The following is a 19,898-nucleotide window of genomic DNA, read 5'->3' as shown; positions in this document are numbered from 1 at the left end:
TTCAGCTATTAAATAAGGATGGCAAAACGATAACAGATGACAAAGAAAAGGCAGAGGTGCTCAATTCCTACTTTGGGTCAGTCTTCTCCCAAAAGAGGGTCTATGACCCCCCTGGCAAAGGCGAAGTACAGGCTGAAGGGGCAGGATTGCAGCTTGAGATCGACAGGCATATGGTCAAGGAACACCTAATTACTTTGAATGAGTTCAAATCTCCAGGGCCAGATGAACTGCATCCTAGAGTCATAAAGGAACTGGCAGAAGAACTCTCAGAACCGCTGTCTATTCTCTTTGAAAAATCATGGAGGACGGGGGAAGTGCCAGATGCCTGGAGGAGGGCTAACGTTGTCCCTATCTTCAAAAAGGGTAAAAAGGAGGAACCTGGGAACTACAGACCAGTCAGTCTGACATCAATCCCTGGGAAAATTCTGGAGCAGATCATAAAGCAATCCATCTGGAAACACCTTGACAACAATGCCGTGATTACTCGAAGCCAACATGGATTTGTCAAAAACAAGTCCTGCCAGACAAATCTGATCTCATTTTTTGATCAAGTCACCTCCCTTGTAGACCGTGGGAATGCTGTAGACATCATATACCTCGACTTTAGCAAAGCTTTCGACAAAGTGCCCCATGATCTCCTGATGAGCAAACTAGCTCAAAGTGGGCTAGATGAAACAACGGTCCGGTGGATCCACAGTTGGCTACAGAATCGGACTCAAAGAGTGCTTATCAATGGGACCTTCTCAAACTGGGGAGAGGTCACGAGTGGGGTACCGCAGGGCTCGGTCCTGGGCCCAGTGCTCTTCAACATTTGTATTAATGACTTGGAGGAGGAGGTGCAGGGAATGCTGATCAAATTTGCAGATGACACCAAATTGGGAGGGATAGCTAATACTTTGGAAGACAGAAACAAAATTCAAAGTGATCTGGATAGACTGGAGTGCTGGGCAGAAAACAACAGAATGACATTTAATAGGGACAAATGCCAAGTTCTGCACCTAGGAAAAAGAAACCAAATGCACAGTTACAAGATGGGGGATACATGGCTCAACCACACTACAAGCGAGAAGGATCTTGGAATTGTTGTCGATCACAAGCTGAATATGAGCCAACAATGTGATGTGGCTGCAAAAAAGGCCAATGCTATTTTGGGCTGCATTAATAGAAGCATCGCTTCCAAATCCCGGGAAGTACTAGTTCCCCTCTACTCAGCACTGGTTAGGCCTCATCTGGAGTACTGTGTCCAGTTCTGGGCACCACACTTTAAGAAGGATGCAGACAAACTGGAGAGGGTTCAGAGGAGGGCAACAAAGATGATCAGGGGACTGGAAACAAAGCCCTGTGAAGAGAGACTGAAAGAATTGGGCATGTTTAGCCTTGAGAAGAGAAGACTGAGGGGAGATATGATAGCACTCTTCAAGTACTTGAAAGGTTGTCACAGAGAAGAAAGCCAGGATCTCTTCTTGATCATCCCAGAGTGCAGGACACGGAATAATGGGCTCAAGTTACAGGAAGCCAGATTCCGGCTGAACATCAGGAAAAACGTCCTGACTGTAAGAGCAATACGACAATGGAACCAATTCCCTGGGGAGGTGGTGGGCTCTCCCACACTGGAGGCCTTCAAGACGAGGCTGGACAGCCATTTGTCAGGGATGCTCTGACTTGGATTCCTGCATTGAGCAGGGGGTTGGACTCGATGGCCTTGTAGGCCCTTTCCAACCCTACTATTCTATGAATCTATGAATCTTCAAAATAAACAAAACCAGGAAAGGGTAATATGGACCACCTGCTAATCACAGGCACTAAACCCAACAGCCACATTCCCGAAAAAAGTGACTCAGAATTTTAGACACTTTCGTCCCATGAGAGGGAGTCTCATGATCAAGAAGGGTTAGTCCCCTGAGTTGCCCCCATTTTAAGACAAAGCAGTGACACAAGCACCCTGGCTACAGCTCCTCCCACACCAGCTGAACCACCTTCCACAGCAGCCGTGTTTAATAGAGGAAGGATCTCCCACGGCAAGCATACAACTATCTCCCAAGGGAGCTCACTCCTGTCAAGCTGCCCGAGAGGACTTTGCATACCCAGTAAGAATAGTGGGGCCACCACTGCCAGCACCTCAGCATCCAGGTGAATAAGGAAACCCCAAGGCTCTCGCCCGTTCCTTGAACAAAGAAGCAGCTGCCGTCAACTGACCTTTTCCTTCAGTTCGCCAAGGTAAGCCGTGTTTTGTCCAAGAATGGCCTCTGCTGACTCCTGGAAACAAGTGACCCACTGATTGTCCTGAAAATCTGCGATGTTCACCTGGAGGGGAGAAGGAAGAAGGCAAACGTTCCACCACAGCTGGGCACAGTTATGGGCTCAAAACCATTATAGTAACACCTCATCCTGTAACAAATGGGGGCAAGGCTGGCCAGACGTACAAACAGCCTGCCCAGGGACCCCAACTCAACTGAATGCTGAGCAGGGAGCCAGTCGGAGCCCAGAAAGGTTCTTAACAGCACAATGGAAGGTGGGGAAATCTGCTTCGACATACTGACCCAAAGTTACTGTGCAGATCATGGTTAGCAAGTGGGGCAGAAACTTAAATAAATAACATAAACAGAGCCAGGCTCCTGTGGTATAGTGGCTGGAGGTGCCCAACATAGTAACAACAGTGGGAGGCAGGGCAACCAAACGCAGGATTGACAAAGGCGTAGGTCGCAGCAGATCTCTCCTGAAAGTGCATAGGTCCTTTTCCCAGTGACCCGAGCAAACTGTGGTGCAAAGGAACAGCTCCAGGAGTAGAGCAAGGGGGCTTCCTTTTCTCCAGTTTCTAATTTGGAAATCTGCCTCCTCCTGGACGGAGAACACCCAACAGAGCCCCCCCCCCCTCACTTGGCAATAAATTAAGACACACTCCCCCCACCCGACAGTGTTTTGCACACAAAGCTTTTAGCAGAGTGCTGGGCGTGCCAAGCAACTGGAGGAGAAGCTGCCAAAGTACATTTGCAGGAGCAAACAGGGCAGCCTCTGTGCTGGACAGCAGCTTTTGCTCTGAACCTCCTTGCTGGAATTGGCTTGTTCAAATTCTGTCATAGCAGCCATGGCGACAACAGCAACACGAATGGTCAGGCACAACCCTCACCTTGCCTCTGCATCTCTGCCAAGCTGCTGCCTGTGCAGTTTCTCCGCCCCCCTCATAGTTCCCACCACTTGGGGCGAGGGTAGAGAAGGGATTAAATGGCTTCCAATTATCTTTAGGTGAAACCTCTTGCCGTTGCAGAGACTGGCAGAATAAATGAAGGAGGAAAAACTGAGTGGCCTATAATTCATAACCACTTTTCCTGCTTCTTTCTCTCTCCCCACCCCCCAACCCCACCACTCCATTCTACACAATAAATCCTTTCCCCGGGGGACAGTTTTTACATTCTCAAACATGCTAATAAGGTGAGGCCATCTATTTGGAGAGGCTGTTCATTTAGTTGCTCTATTAGCTGAGCCGAAGCCTCCAGCAGCAGCTAACCCTCCCCTTAGCAGGCTCCCTGCATAGGAGCTTCTAAAGGCAAGTCAGAGGGCCCTAATTTTGGGGCACTTTTGCAAGCCGAAGGATGGGAAAGCAGCTGTGTGTGGCGGCAGTGCAAGCAGGCGTCACAATGGCAGCCCTCAGACACGCGGCTCTGAAGCAGGTTCCATTAATGCAGGAGACACAGAACATTAGCCACAAAAGAGCGAACTAAATATAGGGAGCGGCTGAGTAAGTGCAATTACCACTCTCCAGAAATGCCATTCCACATTAGCTTATCTCCCTAACAAAGAAACAGGGGCCAATGAAGCTTCCACATAAGTGGCAAGGCTCGCAAAGTACAGTCATTGGATGAGATGCACCTCAGCGGAAGCAAAGGCCTCAAAAGCCCAGGCTCAGGACCACAGAGCAGGGGCCTCTGTTCAGTTGGGTGCAACCCCCTAGTGAGAGGAGCAATGGATTCATTTCGCTTCCCTCGTTGGACATCTGGAAAATGCTCAAACATACAGAAAGCTAACGGCTAAAGCTCAACGCCCAAAAGTGCTAATGAGACCACGTACTTCTCAGTGGTGGGGATTTTAATATACCAGTACCTAGTTCGGCATGGGAAGGAAGGTAGGTCTAATGGCACAGCACCACACAATGGCAAAAACAGCCATTTGGAAAAAAAGAAAACCACAATACGTAGGTAAGGCATTGTAAAAAGCTTAGCAAGAAAGGGGCATTTTGTATGCCTTCTGAGCTGAAGTTGACATACAGTATGATAAGAGATGGAAAGTCCACTCACGGAGCCGCATTGGGTTCCAAAGTCTGGCTGGTTTTGTACAAAGCAGTAGGTGGGCATTTGGCATGAAGTAAAAGAGCCACAGCTGTTGCAAAGCTCCACTTTTAAGGGGCTGCAAGGAGGCGTGGGGAAGAGGGTTGTTTTGTCCCTCTGCACAGCACATGAACAATGCACATTTCTATGCACAGAGGACTGAGCATGGTTCAGGAACACAAGGAGCTACCTTACACAGGGTCAGTCCATCAGTCCAGCTAGCTCAGTGTGACTGACCAGGATGACTCAGAGTGGGTTTCGGGTGCGGCTTTCCCAGCTCAATCTGGAGATGCCAAGGGCTGAACCGAGGACATGCTGCCTGCAAAGGAGACGCTCTACCCACTGAGTGATGGGTGGTCCCTCCTGCCCTCTTCAGAGAGAAGAGGCTCCCTTCCAAATAAGGCCTGCATGTATCTTCATACAGCCTGGAAGGGACCACTGCAAATGTCAACTGGCTCAGCAAAACCTTCCTCACCCACTTAAGCACAGAAAATGATCTTTGGTGCTCTTTCCCCATAGGAAAAGCAGACTGGTGTTTATATAACCCTCTTCCGCTCCCACACACACAGAGAGCTCTCCTCTCAAGCCATCAAGGGTCTGGCTGTGAAGGGTATGTGAAACTGTCCCCACCCCCATCCCCCCGGGACTCACCGAGAGGATCATACGGTACTTGAAGTTGGGGAATTCCCGGTCACATTTTTCGCAGCGATACAGCCCGTTCTGCTCGTCGATCACTTTCTTATTGCAGTCCGGGGACGGACATGCTTGGTACATGCAGTTCTCTTTGCGCAGATACACCACCGTGCCCACGCAGCTAAAATAGTCAGCCTAAACAGAAAGACAGCAAGTATCAAGACATGAAGTGGGTAGTTGGTTTTTTGTTTTGCAAATTAGCCAAGTATGAAGCAATGTCACGGCCAGGTCTCTAAGACCACTGCAGAGTCCCTGGGCTGACCAGTGACTGTAATTCCAATTACGCTCCTCAATCCCATCGTGTTCAATTACCCTCACTTCCCCATGACCCTTGTTCTCAATCTGCGCTCGTTCATGTCTCACCTCAAAAAGGTTCACATGCGAGCCATTCCTTTGCATAACTACGCAAACTCCCAGCAGTGAGTTAAGTGATGCATCTGTGTTATTTAGGAGTCAAGATAAAGAACTGCATTCATTAAATATCCTCAACACATTACCTGAATTGAGATACTGTAGCACGAGTCTGTGTGTTTTAATTGACTGATTAATGGATCAGCCATTTAGAGAATGAACTAATTGAGCTGGCTGAAGAACCTGACTGGCACAGACGCCTCCTACTAATACAAGTAAGAGGCTCCAGCTCTTGCTTTATTAACATCCAAACATTATGAGACAGAAGGGTTACTGTTGTTAATGCTTTTTCTTTCTTTTTAAAAAAGAAATAACAGATAAGGCTACCTTTTAGGCTATAAATGTGTCTTTAATCTTTCTGCTCCATTGGAATAAAGTTGTTTCTAGATATTGTGTGTGGTTTTATTGTGCTGTTAGTTTTAACTGGTAATTTATTGTAAGATTTTGGAAAGTCTGACACATTTTAAAATAAAAAACAGAAAAGTCAACATGCAACTTCTAATCATTGATTTGTCCCGATTACGACTCTGCAAGGTAGATCATTGCTACCCTTATTTTAGAGAAGGGAAACTGAGGCTGAGGGGCAACTTGCCCAAGGCCATGCAAATGAGGTGAATCCCGAACGGCCCCTCCAGCTGTAGCACTGAGCTGATCCGCCAGAGACCCGAGGACATCCAGCACCGTTTCCCTGCCTCCCCCCACCAAGAGATCCTTCGGGAAGAATGGCCCGCCTGGGCAGGAGACAGCCCAGAGCTCTCCCATTTTACCTTGTCTCCTTGACCCAGGTTCTCCGATTTAGCCTCATGCAGAGTCTTCCAGTTTGTGTTCCCGCCTGCCACCCCGCCCCGTGTGTTAGAGATGGAGGTGGACTCCAGAAGCTGCCCTTCAGAGTCAAACCTGGAAACAAAAAGAGTCGTCTCCCAGTTCCAGGAACAAGAAGCACACAGGACTTTTTTATTTTTAGTCTCCTGCACTTAGCGCAAGAGGGATTTTTATCAATGGCTTACACAGGAAACAATTACAGTAAGTTGTGTATATTATTCACTAAAATAGCATTCCAGGATAAGCTAATATTCCATTCTAATTAGTACAGTATTTTATAATCTTGGAAAATGGGGGCGCACTCTACTTTGCTTCCACGCCAGCTAGTGGCTGTAGCCCAGCACTGCAGCTGCTCTGAGGAGTTAAGGGCACCGGGACATTTGCACGGTGAGAGTTAAATTACATGCTACCATTATCTTCGCAGAAGCTTGGAGAGAAATGCAGACAGAGCTTAATAGATTTTGGGTCTGAAGTGAGAAGCAGCCAGCCCTTGCCTACCAGATAAGCCGGTGCTACCACTTCTGCACCAACTAAACAGCATTGCAATTTAATTTGTTTTAGTAAACTGCTGGCTTTGTTTCATCAGACCTATCAGGCACAGCTAACGAGCAAGAGATAGCTGCTCACACCAGGAGGAGGAGAGCAGCTCAGCAACAACCTATCAGGTACCGCTGGCGGCAGAAGCAGCAGCAGCAGCGAAGAAGCAAGGCAGTCCGCAGGAGGAGCAAAAGCAGCTGGGGGGGGGGGGAGGAAAGGCAGAGAAGCTCTTGCTTCCAGAGCTCTTTGTTCCCTCTCCACAAAACAGTCTCCGATTTGACCAGGCTGTGGAAAAAGGGTCTGAAAGCACCGCTTTTGCACTTGCAAACATGGCTGGCTTCTGAAGGAGCCTGCGGCACCCCCTCAATACAAAGTGGAAACACACACGGGCTGGAGCAAAGGCTCCCGGGAAGAAGCTGTTCCTCAGCTGGTGCAAAAAATCAGGTTGCTAGCAAAGAGCTGGGAAATCAGGAGAGCAAGAAGTGGAGCAGGCATTGCTTAGAGAAAAAGCCAGCACCACTTGCACTCAGAGTTTGCCCCTCCTGTGCCCCTCCTATCTCTGCCAAGCTTCCCTGGGGTTAAGGACATCCTTCCATTCACCTGGATAGTCCAGGTGGGAGATTCAGTGCCCTGAGCTGAAGTTCTAATGGTTACTTTTCCCTACCCTCTCCCACACAGTGAAAATAGCGCTTGGCTCTCCAATAACACCTAGAGGGGCACAGCCAGCCATCTCCACCTCTGAAAAAGAGACAGCGGCTATAAACTTGAGAAGGACCAGCTGAGCTGACATCTCCAAGAAGAGACCAGGGCCTAATTCTTGTGGAGGTGCTGGGCCACTTCAGAATGCGGGTGGGGGCTTGCAGGGACAAATGCCCCTCCAGCACTGTTTGCTTTGAGACAGGGAGGGAGCAGGAGAAGGGGATGGCCAATCCAAGCACAGAGGTTCTGTCTACGTGCAGAAAATCTTTTCTGTGGGGGAGCGTGTCCAATCCTGGGACCCCCCACTTGTATTCTGAAGTGGTACAGTTGCTCATACTCTGGGCCTTGAAAACAACTTGGATGATTCCGACTTGAAGCGGGAGCCAGCTGTCATGCTCATAAGTCCGCTGTGGTGGCCAAGCTTATGATGAGCAGTGCAGAATTTGAGACATGCTGCTTAGAATGGCCCATTCCCCATGTGGCACTTCAGAGGGACTCCATGTTTCTATGCCAGCTTTCCACAATCTGGTGCCCTCCAGATGCGTTGGACTACAGCTTCTATCATTCCCAGCCAGCGTGGCCAATGACCATGCTGGACAGGAATGATAGGAGCTGTAGTCCAGCACATTTGGAGGGCACAAACTTGGGGAAAGCTGTTCTGGGTGCTTTGAGGCTCTTTCCCACATGGCCAGGGTTTCAGACTTCTGCATCCTTGATCCCCTTGCGCCGCCACTGCATCTCCCTTGCCTGCCTGCCCACCCACCCCACTGCACATCTCACCCTTGCACGCTCACTTTCTTCACCGACCCTCTCGCCAACGAGGCAGGGTTGGATTTTTTTCAGATCCCTCTTCAAGCCTTGCCAGAGCGAATGCTAGCCCACGCACCGACACTCCAAGCACACAGCAGATGTCCAGAGACAGAGACCACCCGCACCACCCCGTGCTGCTCGCTCGCTTTTCAGACGGGCCAACCATTCAAACAAAAACATTCCACCAGGGAAGACGGGCTGTGGCGGCTGCTGCTGCATCTCCTGTCTCTGGCACAGCCTTGAGTGTGCCAAGAGCACTTAAGAGGAACAATGCGCCCACTGAAACCGAGTGCATTAAAGAGCCTCCATCGCTAATGGATTCTTGTCCTCAGCAACACACAAGGCAGAAGAATTGTGTGTGCCCCGTTTCTAAGACTGGGGACCAAGGGTCAAGGGCTTGCCCAAACCCTGCTGTGGCTGACTTGGGAATAAAGACAAGCTCGCTAAACATGCAGCTTCCATGCCTGGAGTAACCACGGGACACCTGGTGAGCCAAGAACAGCTCCCCCGCCCCACAGAAATTGAACTCTAGCAGTGCCAGTTCTGGAGCTACCACTTTGCACTGCCAACAACTAAATGCCCTTTTGGCACGATGTCAAATGTCACACTAAGCAGAGGCTGGGCAAAGCAATTGCCAGACTGAGTCCTCTTTTCCAGGATAAGCGAGCAGAATCCCTACCCCCACTCCCAAGCATCGAGTCAGTGGAGTCAAGCAGCAAAGAAAGGCAGGCAACGAGGAGCAGGAAACGCAGGCCCGGAGTGCCTACCAAGTAAGACTGCCAGCCAGCCCAAGGGACCTTGCTGCACCAGGTGGAGAATGTGAAGGACAGCTCCCTCATGCTAAACACGGGACACAACCCACTGGGAGAGACTAGCATGCCAGCCTCAGTGAAACAAAAGAGGAGTCGCACAAGAGCTCTGTCAGGAGACGCTCCCGCTGGACTGTGCCCCACAGGCCAGATCTGTCTTGCACTCTGCTGCCTTTCACAGCACCCAAAATCCGCCACCTGAAGCGGCCACCTCATGCCTTTGCTTCCACAGCAGAATCCCATTTCATGCTACCTTGCGTAGATTTGGGTCAGCAAGAACTGCTCTCCACCCCCCACCCAAATCTGACTGTTTCAGCAGCTTCAAGGTTCATCCCAGGATTACGGGCGTGTCAGATTCATCTCTCAAAAGACCTGATGCCTCCCCTTCCCAGGCCCAGTCTTGGCTTGCAAGCAGATCGCTCAGGGGATGGGCAACAGAAAAGACAGAAGGAATCTCTCTGCCCTTGAGCCAATGTTTTAAAACACCACCACCACTAATCAGCCCCCTGAGGTCACCAGAGCAGCAAACGTACCACCCACGCAACTTGAAGGACTCTGGGCTGTCAGGATTCACGATGACGGTGCTCGACGTAATGACAGACAGACTCCTGCCACCAAAATCTGAGACCCGGGCCCCTTTGATGGCCACCACAGGCTGCCGAGAGCCGTCAAATCTTTCAGCCTGGGAAAACAGACAAAGAGGCAGGGGGGCTCATTCCATGAGGACAAGGCTGAAGAGGACGCTCGTGGCAGAGCCGAGCCTTTCAAGGTATGAATGCAAGAAAAGCCCAGGAAGAGCCAAGAGACACACCTCGTCTGCCGGACCCTGCTCTTGTGTTTCTACGCTAAATGGCAGGCAAACAGGTGCTCACTTGGGCTTTGCTGAATGTGACACTCTGGAGGTGGGGAGCAAACCCAATGCTCCAAAATGAATAGGAGAGCATAGCCCCCTTCCCTTCAGCCCGTGTGACGTCTGCACAGCCAGTGTGACGTCTGTACAATCAACCTAGAAAACTGCTCCCCCCACTGAGCATGAGGCAATGAAACCCCAGCTGTTGCACCTCCCATCTTAAACCAGGGGAAGAACACTTGAATTAGAAAATGAAGGGCCCTGGCTTGAAATCATGGGCAGCTGGGAAGAGCCTGGCACGTGGGGGAGCTGCCTGGTCATCAGACCCTTTGCCCACCGAGCCCAGTATGGCCTGCTCTGACTGGCAATGCCTCTCCTGGGGCCCAGGGCAGACAGAAAGGTCTTCCCCATCCCCTGCAAATGACTCTGCTCAGCCAGGGAGGCTGTCAGGGATGCTCCAGTACAGAGCCATAGTTCTTGCCCAATCCACTACCTTGCCTAAGGCCTGGGTGTCATCCACATCCTGATCCTGACCTATCACACTGCACTGGCCCCTGTCCCAAGGAGGGCAGGTAGAAGCTAATCAACACTGGAACATGAATGAGGACAGACACGCCCTCAAGGGCCTCCCAATGGCCACACCTCTTCGCAACAGTGGGCTCAGCCTGCAGACCAGCCTTCCCCAACCTGGTGCCCTCCAGAGGTGTTGAACTACAATTCCCAGCATTCCCTGGACAGCCATCTCTAGCAATGCCTTACTTCCGCTCCCCACAGAGTGACTGTCACCATCTTGCCAGACATGTCCATCAAGTGTATATCTTTCTTGAACACCTCTCGGTTGGAAGACTTTATTGTAATTTTCACAGCATCCTCATGGCTCTTGCAGATTCCAATAACATCTGAAAGGCAAGCAAAAAATTCATTAAAATGTCTTGACCAGCACAGCACTCCAGACAGAAAGGTCTTGTGGGGCCCATGGGAACTGCTTGGGTTTCTGCCTTTGCCAGCAAGGAGGAAGCACCCACACTCTTCCTCCTCTGATCCAGAGCTTGCAGTCTGCTCATTACAACTGATAAATCCCACCCGAGAAAGGAGAGCGTGTTGGCAAAGTTAGTCCTTGTAAGTCATCAAGTACTCCTTACAACAGCTCTTTTCGTTATTTAGCTAGATCTGCAGCCTGAGCAACAACACCATAGAGAAGGGTGGTGGGGATGGGCATTTTAAATCAAAAGCCATAAAGCAAAGGTATGTTAACTGGGGTTCACACAGGCTCCTGCTTCACCTACAGATGTCCTCAGATGTTTTCAACATCCAAGGTCGTTCATTGTCCCAGCCCCGTATTAACAGAGTAGCACAGACAAGCCACAACATGCTTAGGCAGCCATCTTCCACCTATTAAGCACAGAACACTTTGATCCTTTGCTGCTCTGCACATACTCAGGTTTACTGCTTGGTGTTCATTTTATGAACGGGAGCATTCTGTGGTGGGAATACCAGGTCAATACAAGACAGACACAAACCCTTGGCTGATGTGTTAAGTCTAAGCATGGGACTGGAGGAGGTTTTCAGGCCCCAAGGCTACTTACTTCTTTTGCTGCTGTCTCAAACATGGCTGGCTTTGAAACCTTACAAATCCTTACAGCCCTAAAGCAGATAACCTCTAAAGAGCTGTGTTTGCAGAGCATCAGTGCAGCCAAGGCCCTTTCACCCAAGCCGCTGCTACTACGAAAGTTGGGATTCACCAAGAGAAGTTTGACGACAACACAAGCCCAAAGGGCTGTGATCCAGCAGGCAATAGCCAAAAGGGAGAAGGCCAAGAGCGTGCGTCAAAATCAAAATGGCACACCTAGGCCAAATGGGCAATTCTGTGGTTTTCTTCTTGTGAAAACACAACCTGTACTGTATGTTGCTTATAGCTAGGCCTGTGAGTGCGAGGCTGCTGGTTTCTTGGCAACGAAAAGCAGCTCTGAGAATTTGCCAATGGAGTGTTCCAAATGACAGAAAGTGAGAAAGAGAAAGAGAGAGCTTGCACCTCCAGTGCCAAGGCAGGTATTTCCACCCACCCCAAAATCATTAAAGCCCTTGCCCTGGCTGCCTGACTCACCCACAATGGCGTCTTTGTTCACATTCTCCAAGTCCCCAATGGAAACAAAGTCAAACTGGACTGAGGGAAGGTGCTGAGCATCCTCACAGGGCATGACGGAAGTGTCATTAGTAAATGTGATCTCGTAGTCATTCTTCACGGCCGTGTACTGCTTGTTGGCCGTCTTGAGATTGCCCTTGCAGAAGTAATATACCTGAGGCAGAGAAAAGGTGGTGAAGCCTGGGACACAGCTGCAATCCCACACAGCCACGTGCAGCTGAGTGCTGCATCTCCCCCTCCCTCCACCACACCTCCAATCCCCCCAGCAAGGGAAGCTCCCACGCCCTGCAGCCAAGATGCGGGATGGATGGCGTTAACGATCATAGGCCAGTGTCTAACGTTCTCTTCCTTGGCAAGGGGATGGAGAGTGGTGCCCGGGCAAGTCCAGTCATTTGTGGATGAAACTGACAATCTACAATCATAGAATACTAGGGTTGGAAGGGGCCTACAAGGACATCGAGTCCAACCCCCTGCCCAATGCAGGAATCCAAGTCAGAGCATCCCTGACAGATGGCTGTCCAGCCTTGCCTTGAACGCCTCCATTGTGGGAGAGCCCACCACCTCCCTAGGTAATTGGTTCCATTGTCGTATTGCTCTTACAGTCAGGAAGTTTTTCCTGATGTTCAGCCGGAATCTGGCTTCCTGTAACTTGAGCCCATTATTCCGTGTCCTGCACTCTAGGATGATGGAGAAGAGATCCTGGCCTTCTTCTCTGTGACAACCTTTCAAGTACTTGAAGAGTGCTATCATATCTCCCCTCAGTCTTCTCTTCTCAAGGCTAAAAATGCCCAGTTCTTTCAAAATATCTAGTTCTAATTCAATTAGGTTTCAGGGCACAAACTGCCCTGAGGGATGGTCTTTGTCAAGAGAAAGACAAGAGTGACTATGCTCCTGGACCTCAGTGTCTTTCGATGCCATCAACCCTGGTATCCTTTTGGACAGGCTGTCCAGGTTGGGTGAGGGAGGCATTGCTTGTGGGTGGGTCTGCTCCATTTCAAGTGTCGGCGGTGCTGGGAGATGACTGCTTGAGAAGTTAGTGCTGGCAGTCATGTTGCGGGGGGGGGGGAACAGGGTTCTTTCTCCCATGCTGTTTAACCATTTACATTAGCCTTCCAGATGTGTTAGACTACAACTCCCAGCATTCTCCAGCTAGCATGGCTGGGAGCTGCAGGCCAAGACATCTGGAAGGCACCAGGTTGGGGAAGGCTAGTCTACATGAAAGTGCTGGGAGAGGTCATTCAGAGATTTGATTTGTGGCATCACTAGCATCTGGATGACCCCCAGCATTCCCTCTTTTCCATCAGATGCAAGCGTGGCTGTGGCTGCCCTAACCCAGTGGTTGGGCACGATAATGGACTGGGCAAGAGTTAGTTTTTAATAGTGGGGTTTTCTTCTATATTGCATTTTAACATTGTATTTGTTCTGTGAGCTGCCTTATGGAGTAGTTGCCAGGGAGCAAACCTCGGACCTTCTGCGTACAAAGCAGGGGCTCTACCCCAAGCCATGGCTTTTCCCCTTCTGCTTCACCAGGTTTAGCCGCACACCCCACCTGGTGAGCCAGTCAATGACGGATGGCACTGTACCTTGTTCAACTCAATTAGAGGGAAAAACTTGTCCACTTGGTCATTGAAGGCTGTCGCTCTAATCTCACCCTGAAGGAAGAAGGCAAGAAAGACCAATCAAAAGCGATTCCTAGCAGCTCAGCCCCTCCACCCTGGCTCTGACCCATTGCCTTGATAGAAAAAGGGGAGGGATTAAAGACAGCCCTTTCTACTAACCATGAGCTTTTGTAGCCTTTGTTTTATCGAACTGTAAATTATCACAGGATTCCTTCCTTATCTCAAAAAGATAGGTTTTGGTAACGTGCAAATACATTTGAATTCAAATCAGCCAAACAATGTGTTAAAAAGCAGTTGATTAAATAATTTATAGTTGATTGGTTAATGCCCATGCTCGGGACCCCCAGCCCCGCCCCAAGACAGTAAGACAATGCCTTCCTCAACCTGGTGCTCCCCAAATGTGTTAAGATTACAACACCCAGAATCCCCCAGCCAGCTACCAGGTTGCAGAAGGGTGCACTAAGAAGTCTTGAAAGCCTCTCACTGTATTTCCCTGAAAGGAACTCCAGAGGAGGGCCCACGTAGCCATGAGCACCCCCTGGCTCACCCAGCCTGGGACAGGCAGCCTGAGCCATGCCATGCTACAAGCTTGCTAATACCTGCTTCTAGCTCTACAAATTAGCGGATGACATCACACATGTAACAGCAGCACCCAGAGTGTTGTGACAGGCCCTTCCCAAAGTGATAATTAAAAGCAGAGCTAGAGCACCACCAGCTAAGATGTTTATGCAAGAGGAGTATTAAAATTGTAATAAAAACTGTCAGTCAAAGTCTGACAGCACAGAGAGGAGAATCAAAATGAACAGCTGATGAGGATGTGCCAGGAGTTCAGAGCCACACCTTTCAGTCCTAAAAATATTTCCACATACAAATAAGCAACAAGCCGCCCCACAGCTCATGGTTGTAATTTGATCAAGAGCTTTGAATTACAAAACATAAGTACAGGGGCTTGACTAATCAAGCTTTACTCCCCACAAAACAAACTGGAGGCAGACGTTTTCCTCAAGTTACATATTTATTTTCTAATTAAAGAGATGTTCCATTTGGAGATACTCATCATTTATGCTCCTTTCATCCCTGTTTCCACAGGGGAACTTGCAATCCACACTGCAGGGGCAGAGCCAATTGTCCAATAAAGGGGTGTAGCAACACAAATCAGAAAATGATTCTCTCTCTCTCTCTCTTTTTAAGTTCACCCATACAGATACAAGCCTTTGGTGGGCCCTGCTGTCAAAAAGAGCCTGTAGGCGGCTCAGATAAAGCCCTACTCTAAATTTAGGGAGAAGTACCAGATATGAGCAAATAAAGAGGAACTGTGAAAAAAATGGAAGGAAGAGAGCTGAGAAACAAACATCGTCCTCACTGGAACCTGCACGTTACCTCACTGTTTTCCTTCTCGAATATCACAAGGGGAAAGGCAGACTCTGGGTCATCCAGCCCCCACATGGTTTGCATGAGAATTTGGCCCCACTGCAGTTGGATACGTCCTACCAGAGCCAGCCTTTTTCTGCTCAGGGAAGTTGGGCTGCAGAGTGCAGATGAAGCACCACCCGACGTGGCAGATGTGAAGCCAAGGAAAGGTGGAGAAGCAAGCTTTGGAGTCCAAACTGACAAGAAGGAGCAGCAGCAGCAAGGAGCTGGATGACAAGGAGCAGTCTCAGGGGCAGGGATCTCTGTGTATGTCTTACCAAACGCATATCTCTTTTCAAGACGGGCGGGGGGAGTGGCAGTTGGCTTGAACACCAAGTATTTAAGACCTTCTCAAACTGGGGAGAGGTAACGAGTGGGGTACCACAGGGCTCAGTCCTGGGCCCAGTGCTCTTCAAAATTTTTATTAATGACTTGGAGGAGGAGGTGCAGGGAATGCTGATCCAATTTGCAAGTGACACAAAATTGGGCGGGATAGCTAATACTTTGGAAGACAGAAACAAAATCCAAAGTGATCTGGATAGACTGGAGGGCTGGGCAGAAAACAACAGAATGACATTTAATAGGGATAAATGCCAAGTTCTGCACCTAGGAAAAAGAAACCAAATGCACAGTTACAAGATGGGGGATACGTGGCTCAACAACACTACAAGCGAGAAGGATCTTGGAATTGTTGTCGATCACAAGCTGAAGATGAGCCAACAATGTGAGGTGGCTGCAAAAAAGGCAAATGCTCTTTTGGGCTGCATTCATAGAAGCATCGCTTCCAAATCCCAGGAAGTACTAGTTCCCCTCTACTCAGCACTGGTTAGGCCTCATCTGGAGTACTGTGTCCAGTTCTGGGCACCACACTTTAAGAAGGATGCAGACAAACTGGAGAGGGTTCAGAGGAGGGCAACAAAGATGGTCAGGGGTCTGGAAACAAAGCACTGTGACGAGAGAATGAAAGAACTGGGCATGTTTAGCCTTGAGAAGAGAAGACTGAGGGGAGATATGATAGCACTCTTCAAGTCCTTGAAAGGTTGTCACAGAGAAGAAGGTCAGGATCTCTTCTCCATCATCCCAGAGTGCAGGACACGGAATAATGGGCTCAAGTGACAGGAAGCCAGATTCTGGCTGAACATCAGGAAAAACTTCCTGACTGTTAGAGCAATATGACAATGGAACCAATTACCTAGGGAGGTGGTGGGCTCTCCCACACTGGAGTCATTCAGGACGAGGCTGGACAGCCATCTGTCAGGGATGCTCTGACTTGGATTCCTGCATTGAGCAGGGGGTTGGACTCGATGGCCTTGTAGACCCCATCCAACCCTATGATTCTATGAAGATCATAAGAGCAGCCCTGCAGGATCAGACCCAGGGCCTATCTAGTTTCACATTCTCTTCCCACAGCAGCCAACTGGATGCCTACGGGGAGCCCACAAGCAGGACAAGAGTGCAACAGCAGCCTCCCACTCATGTTCCCCAGCAGCACGTATCTTCCACGACTAGAGGTAATATATAGTCACCAGGACTAGGAACAGAGGAGGCTGCCTTATATTGAGTCAGACCCTCTGTCTACCTAGCCCAGTGTTGTTGACATGGACAACAGGAGTCTTTCGTAGCCCTACCTGGGAATGCTGGGGATAGAACCAGGGATCTTCTGCATGCAAATCAGGCCTCTACCACTGAGCTATGGCCCCGCCAAAGGACTAGTAGTCATTAAAAGACAATCCCCCCGTTGCCCGCATTTAAGGAACGACGGAATGCCCAGTTCATTAGTAGGACAGGCTGTGAGTTTGCAACTCTCTTACTTAAAAGCTGTTGGGAGATCAATCAACAGTTTTCTCCTAGGCCCCTGTGGCTGCTCTACGCCCTTGGACATTTCCTGGGGCGTGATCCACTCCCTCAACGCCCTCATCATCGCAGCACTTACACTTTCATCAACCAGCTCTATGGAGAACAGCTTCCCTTCCCCGCGTGAGTTGCTCCATGTGCGGATCTGGCCTTTCTGAGTCACCCGGGCACAAACAGTCCACCTGGAAACACACAGCAAGAATGGGAACCTTCTTGACCGATATGCTGCCCCATGTCTTGCCAACATCTCTTCTTGAACCTTTAAATACAGAACCTGAAAGCTTTCTAAAATTAAGAGAGAATGACAGTGGCAATGCTGCAGGCCCTTAGAGCGCAGTGACAACCCCCCCACCTGCTGACCACCTCCTGTACCATGAAGCTTTTGCTCACAAAGCAGCCCACCTACAAGGCAGAGATGAAGGAGTCTGTTTGGCATGAACGTCCATCGGCAACAGATTCCTGTACCGGATGAACTTACGGAACCAGTTACATTTAACCTATACAACAGCACAAAAGCCCCACTGTTCTGCTGCTACTGGAGTAATCCTCCTATTCTTCACCCACCCACCATTATGCCCATGACTGCATCTAGAGCTTCGCGAAGCACAACACATCGGAAGGACTCGGAATGCTAAGAACAAGGACGGTAAACATTTACAATGGAAGCCTGCCATGCCCAAACCACCTGCTAGGAGGGAACACTCAGCTGAAGAGGACGCTCTGTTTTGCTGGCAAGACAAACAAGTCAAAGACATACAACGCAGCTAGTGTCAGATTTTCCAGACTTTACGCCGCAGCAGCAGCCTCCCAAAACAAAAATGCCTGTGGACTTTGGAATCAGTTTCTCAAAAATTAATCCATTGCCCAACCTCAAGAGGTTAATCCCACAGCTGCTGGTAGAAACAATTAACAGCAGCAGCATCACACAGAAGAACCACAAGACAGACGCATGGAGCAGACCCCCTCACGTTAAGGAACATGGACGTGGGGGGGGGGGACGTCTAAGGCCATGGCAGGCTCTTGCATTGGCTCACTTACTTGGATTGGTATGGGTTCAAACTGGAAATGGGCACCACTTTGGTCTGAGAGCCCCCAGGAGTGTTCAGGAAGCTGGAGCTGGCCACTTTCCCAAGCACCTTTGAAGGGCCGTTGTATTTCGCCACAGATCCTAAGGTAAGAGAGATCCTAGGTTCAGCACCACAAGACTCAGCAGCAGGAGAGGGCCTGGCACTTTGCGTTCCCTCCATGTATTGACCAAAAACCAAAGCAAGTTGGTCTGGCGCCACTCTGCTCCTCTTCCCTCTGATGTGTCATGCATCAGACACAAGGCAAGAGTAAGTGCACAGCTGCTGCCACAACTGCAAATTTCTCATGGTGTTTAGCATTTATCCTTTATGAGCAGCAACATCCTATTCTGCCCAAGGGCACCCATCACAGGAGCACTCAGCTGGCATTTGTGCCAGTTCACAGTCGCACTGGGGATGCAGGTATCTTCTTGCGCTGTTCTGTAGCATGCATGTGCAAACACTGCCCCCAACCAGCAAAGATCAGTATTGCAAGGGACTGGGGGGGGGGAGTAAACCCTGCTGTGCTTCATGGCGGTTTGCTACCCTTCTAACCATGAAATTTATCAGATGAAGCGCGCAGGCACACACACACACACACACACACACACACACCCTGACCAGGGAAGATCATTAGGAAGTGTGTGCACCCTTTTTGTCATATGCAGAAGAGAAAAGTTCTCTAATAAGCCAGATTTGTTAACTGTGTTTTTATAATATTAAGAACAAAGAGTCTTGTAACACCTTGAAGACCAACGAATTTATAACGGCATAAGCTTTGCATCTGATGAAGTGGACCAGTCCACAAAAGCTTATGCCATAATAAAGTTGTTGCATCTCTAAAGTGCCGCAAGACTCTTGGTGGCTTTCACTTGAACAGGTCTTTGGGGGTTTGTAATACTAGCAATATACAGAAGTTGCTCAAATATGTACATTCCTCTTATACAGAACGTATTTCTTTCCCCTTATACTGAATAATTTACGTTATACAGCAGTTTCATTGCTGTGAAATAATGCCTTAATAAAAATATAAACTCCCACCCCCTACCACAAAAAAAAAAAATTAAGCTGCCCATCACCTGCCAACACAAAGCTCCATCTCCTCATTTAGGTAAATATCACCATGTGTGCCTGCGATAATTTTCTGCAAGCTACAAAAACCAACTGGATCTATCATTATTAATGAAGCTCCGCTATAACCTGACAGGGCCTAAAAATTACTTTCCAGTTCCAATTCCCTGTCAGCTTCCCTTTTCAATTTGATTTTCAACTGTACGTCACCCTCTTACTAGTAGCGCCACTCAGCCTTTGGAAACAAAAGGCACTTTAATTATAAACATTTATTGCCAATAAGCCAACAAGCCAGGAACCAAACTAAAAGTGTTCAGAGACACACAACATGTCAGGAGAAACTTCTGGCAGTCAACCAAGTGCCGCACACACCACAAATTCATCATTTCACATTGTCTTTGACATACTTTTTCCCCTGCCCACCCAACTGTATGACAGCCTTCTGCAACCTGGTGCCCTCCAGCTTTGTTGGACTCCATTAGCTAAACTGGCTGGGAATGATGGGAGTTGCAGTCCAACACATCTGAAGGGCACCAGGTTGGAGAAGGCTGCTCTATGGCTTCTCATCCGAAGTCCAGGGACACAGTCCTTCAGAAGTTCTCTCTTCTCTTACATAACTTCTTTTCATCTCAAGGGGGCTTCCAAGGAAGAACTTCCTGAGGACGGTGTCCTAGAACTCTTGGCTCACCCTCTCACCACTGGTGCCACTGTACTGCTGCTTCCTCCAGTGTTAGCTTCACACAGAGGCAACAAAGAGCACTACAGGAGCAGCACCTAACAATGC

At 49.2% G+C, this 19,898-nt stretch overlaps 1 protein-coding gene across 4 annotated transcripts in view; it reads right to left on the bottom strand.

The window, feature by feature from the left end:
* RPA1 (replication protein A1) overlaps positions 1-19,898 on the bottom strand; it is a 51,280-nt gene that overhangs the window by 17,585 nt on the left and 13,797 nt on the right. For all 4 annotated transcript variants that reach the window (XR_014786114.1, XR_014786113.1, XM_084822573.1 and 1 more), the window contains exons 7-15: positions 18,018-18,147; positions 17,059-17,161; positions 13,680-13,748; positions 12,058-12,250; positions 10,713-10,852; positions 9,637-9,785; positions 6,194-6,323; positions 4,974-5,150; positions 2,197-2,304 (exon numbers count right to left, since the gene is read on the bottom strand). Coding sequence is in view for 2 of the 4 variants with exons in the window: in XM_084822573.1 (XP_084678699.1) it covers positions 2,197-2,304; positions 4,974-5,150; positions 6,194-6,323; positions 9,637-9,785; positions 10,713-10,852; positions 12,058-12,250; positions 13,680-13,748; positions 17,059-17,161; positions 18,018-18,147 (1,199 nt within the window). In the remaining 2 variants the exon portion in view is untranslated. The remainder of the gene's footprint in view (positions 1-2,196; positions 2,305-4,973; positions 5,151-6,193; positions 6,324-9,636; positions 9,786-10,712; positions 10,853-12,057; positions 12,251-13,679; positions 13,749-17,058; positions 17,162-18,017; positions 18,148-19,898) is intronic.

This window comes from Heloderma suspectum, chromosome 16 (assembly GCF_057233095.1).
Source record: "Heloderma suspectum isolate Gila_16-S chromosome 16, 16-S_ref, whole genome shotgun sequence".
NCBI lineage: Eukaryota > Metazoa > Chordata > Lepidosauria > Squamata > Helodermatidae > Heloderma > Heloderma suspectum.
This window is presented reverse-complemented; position numbering and strand designations above follow the sequence as displayed.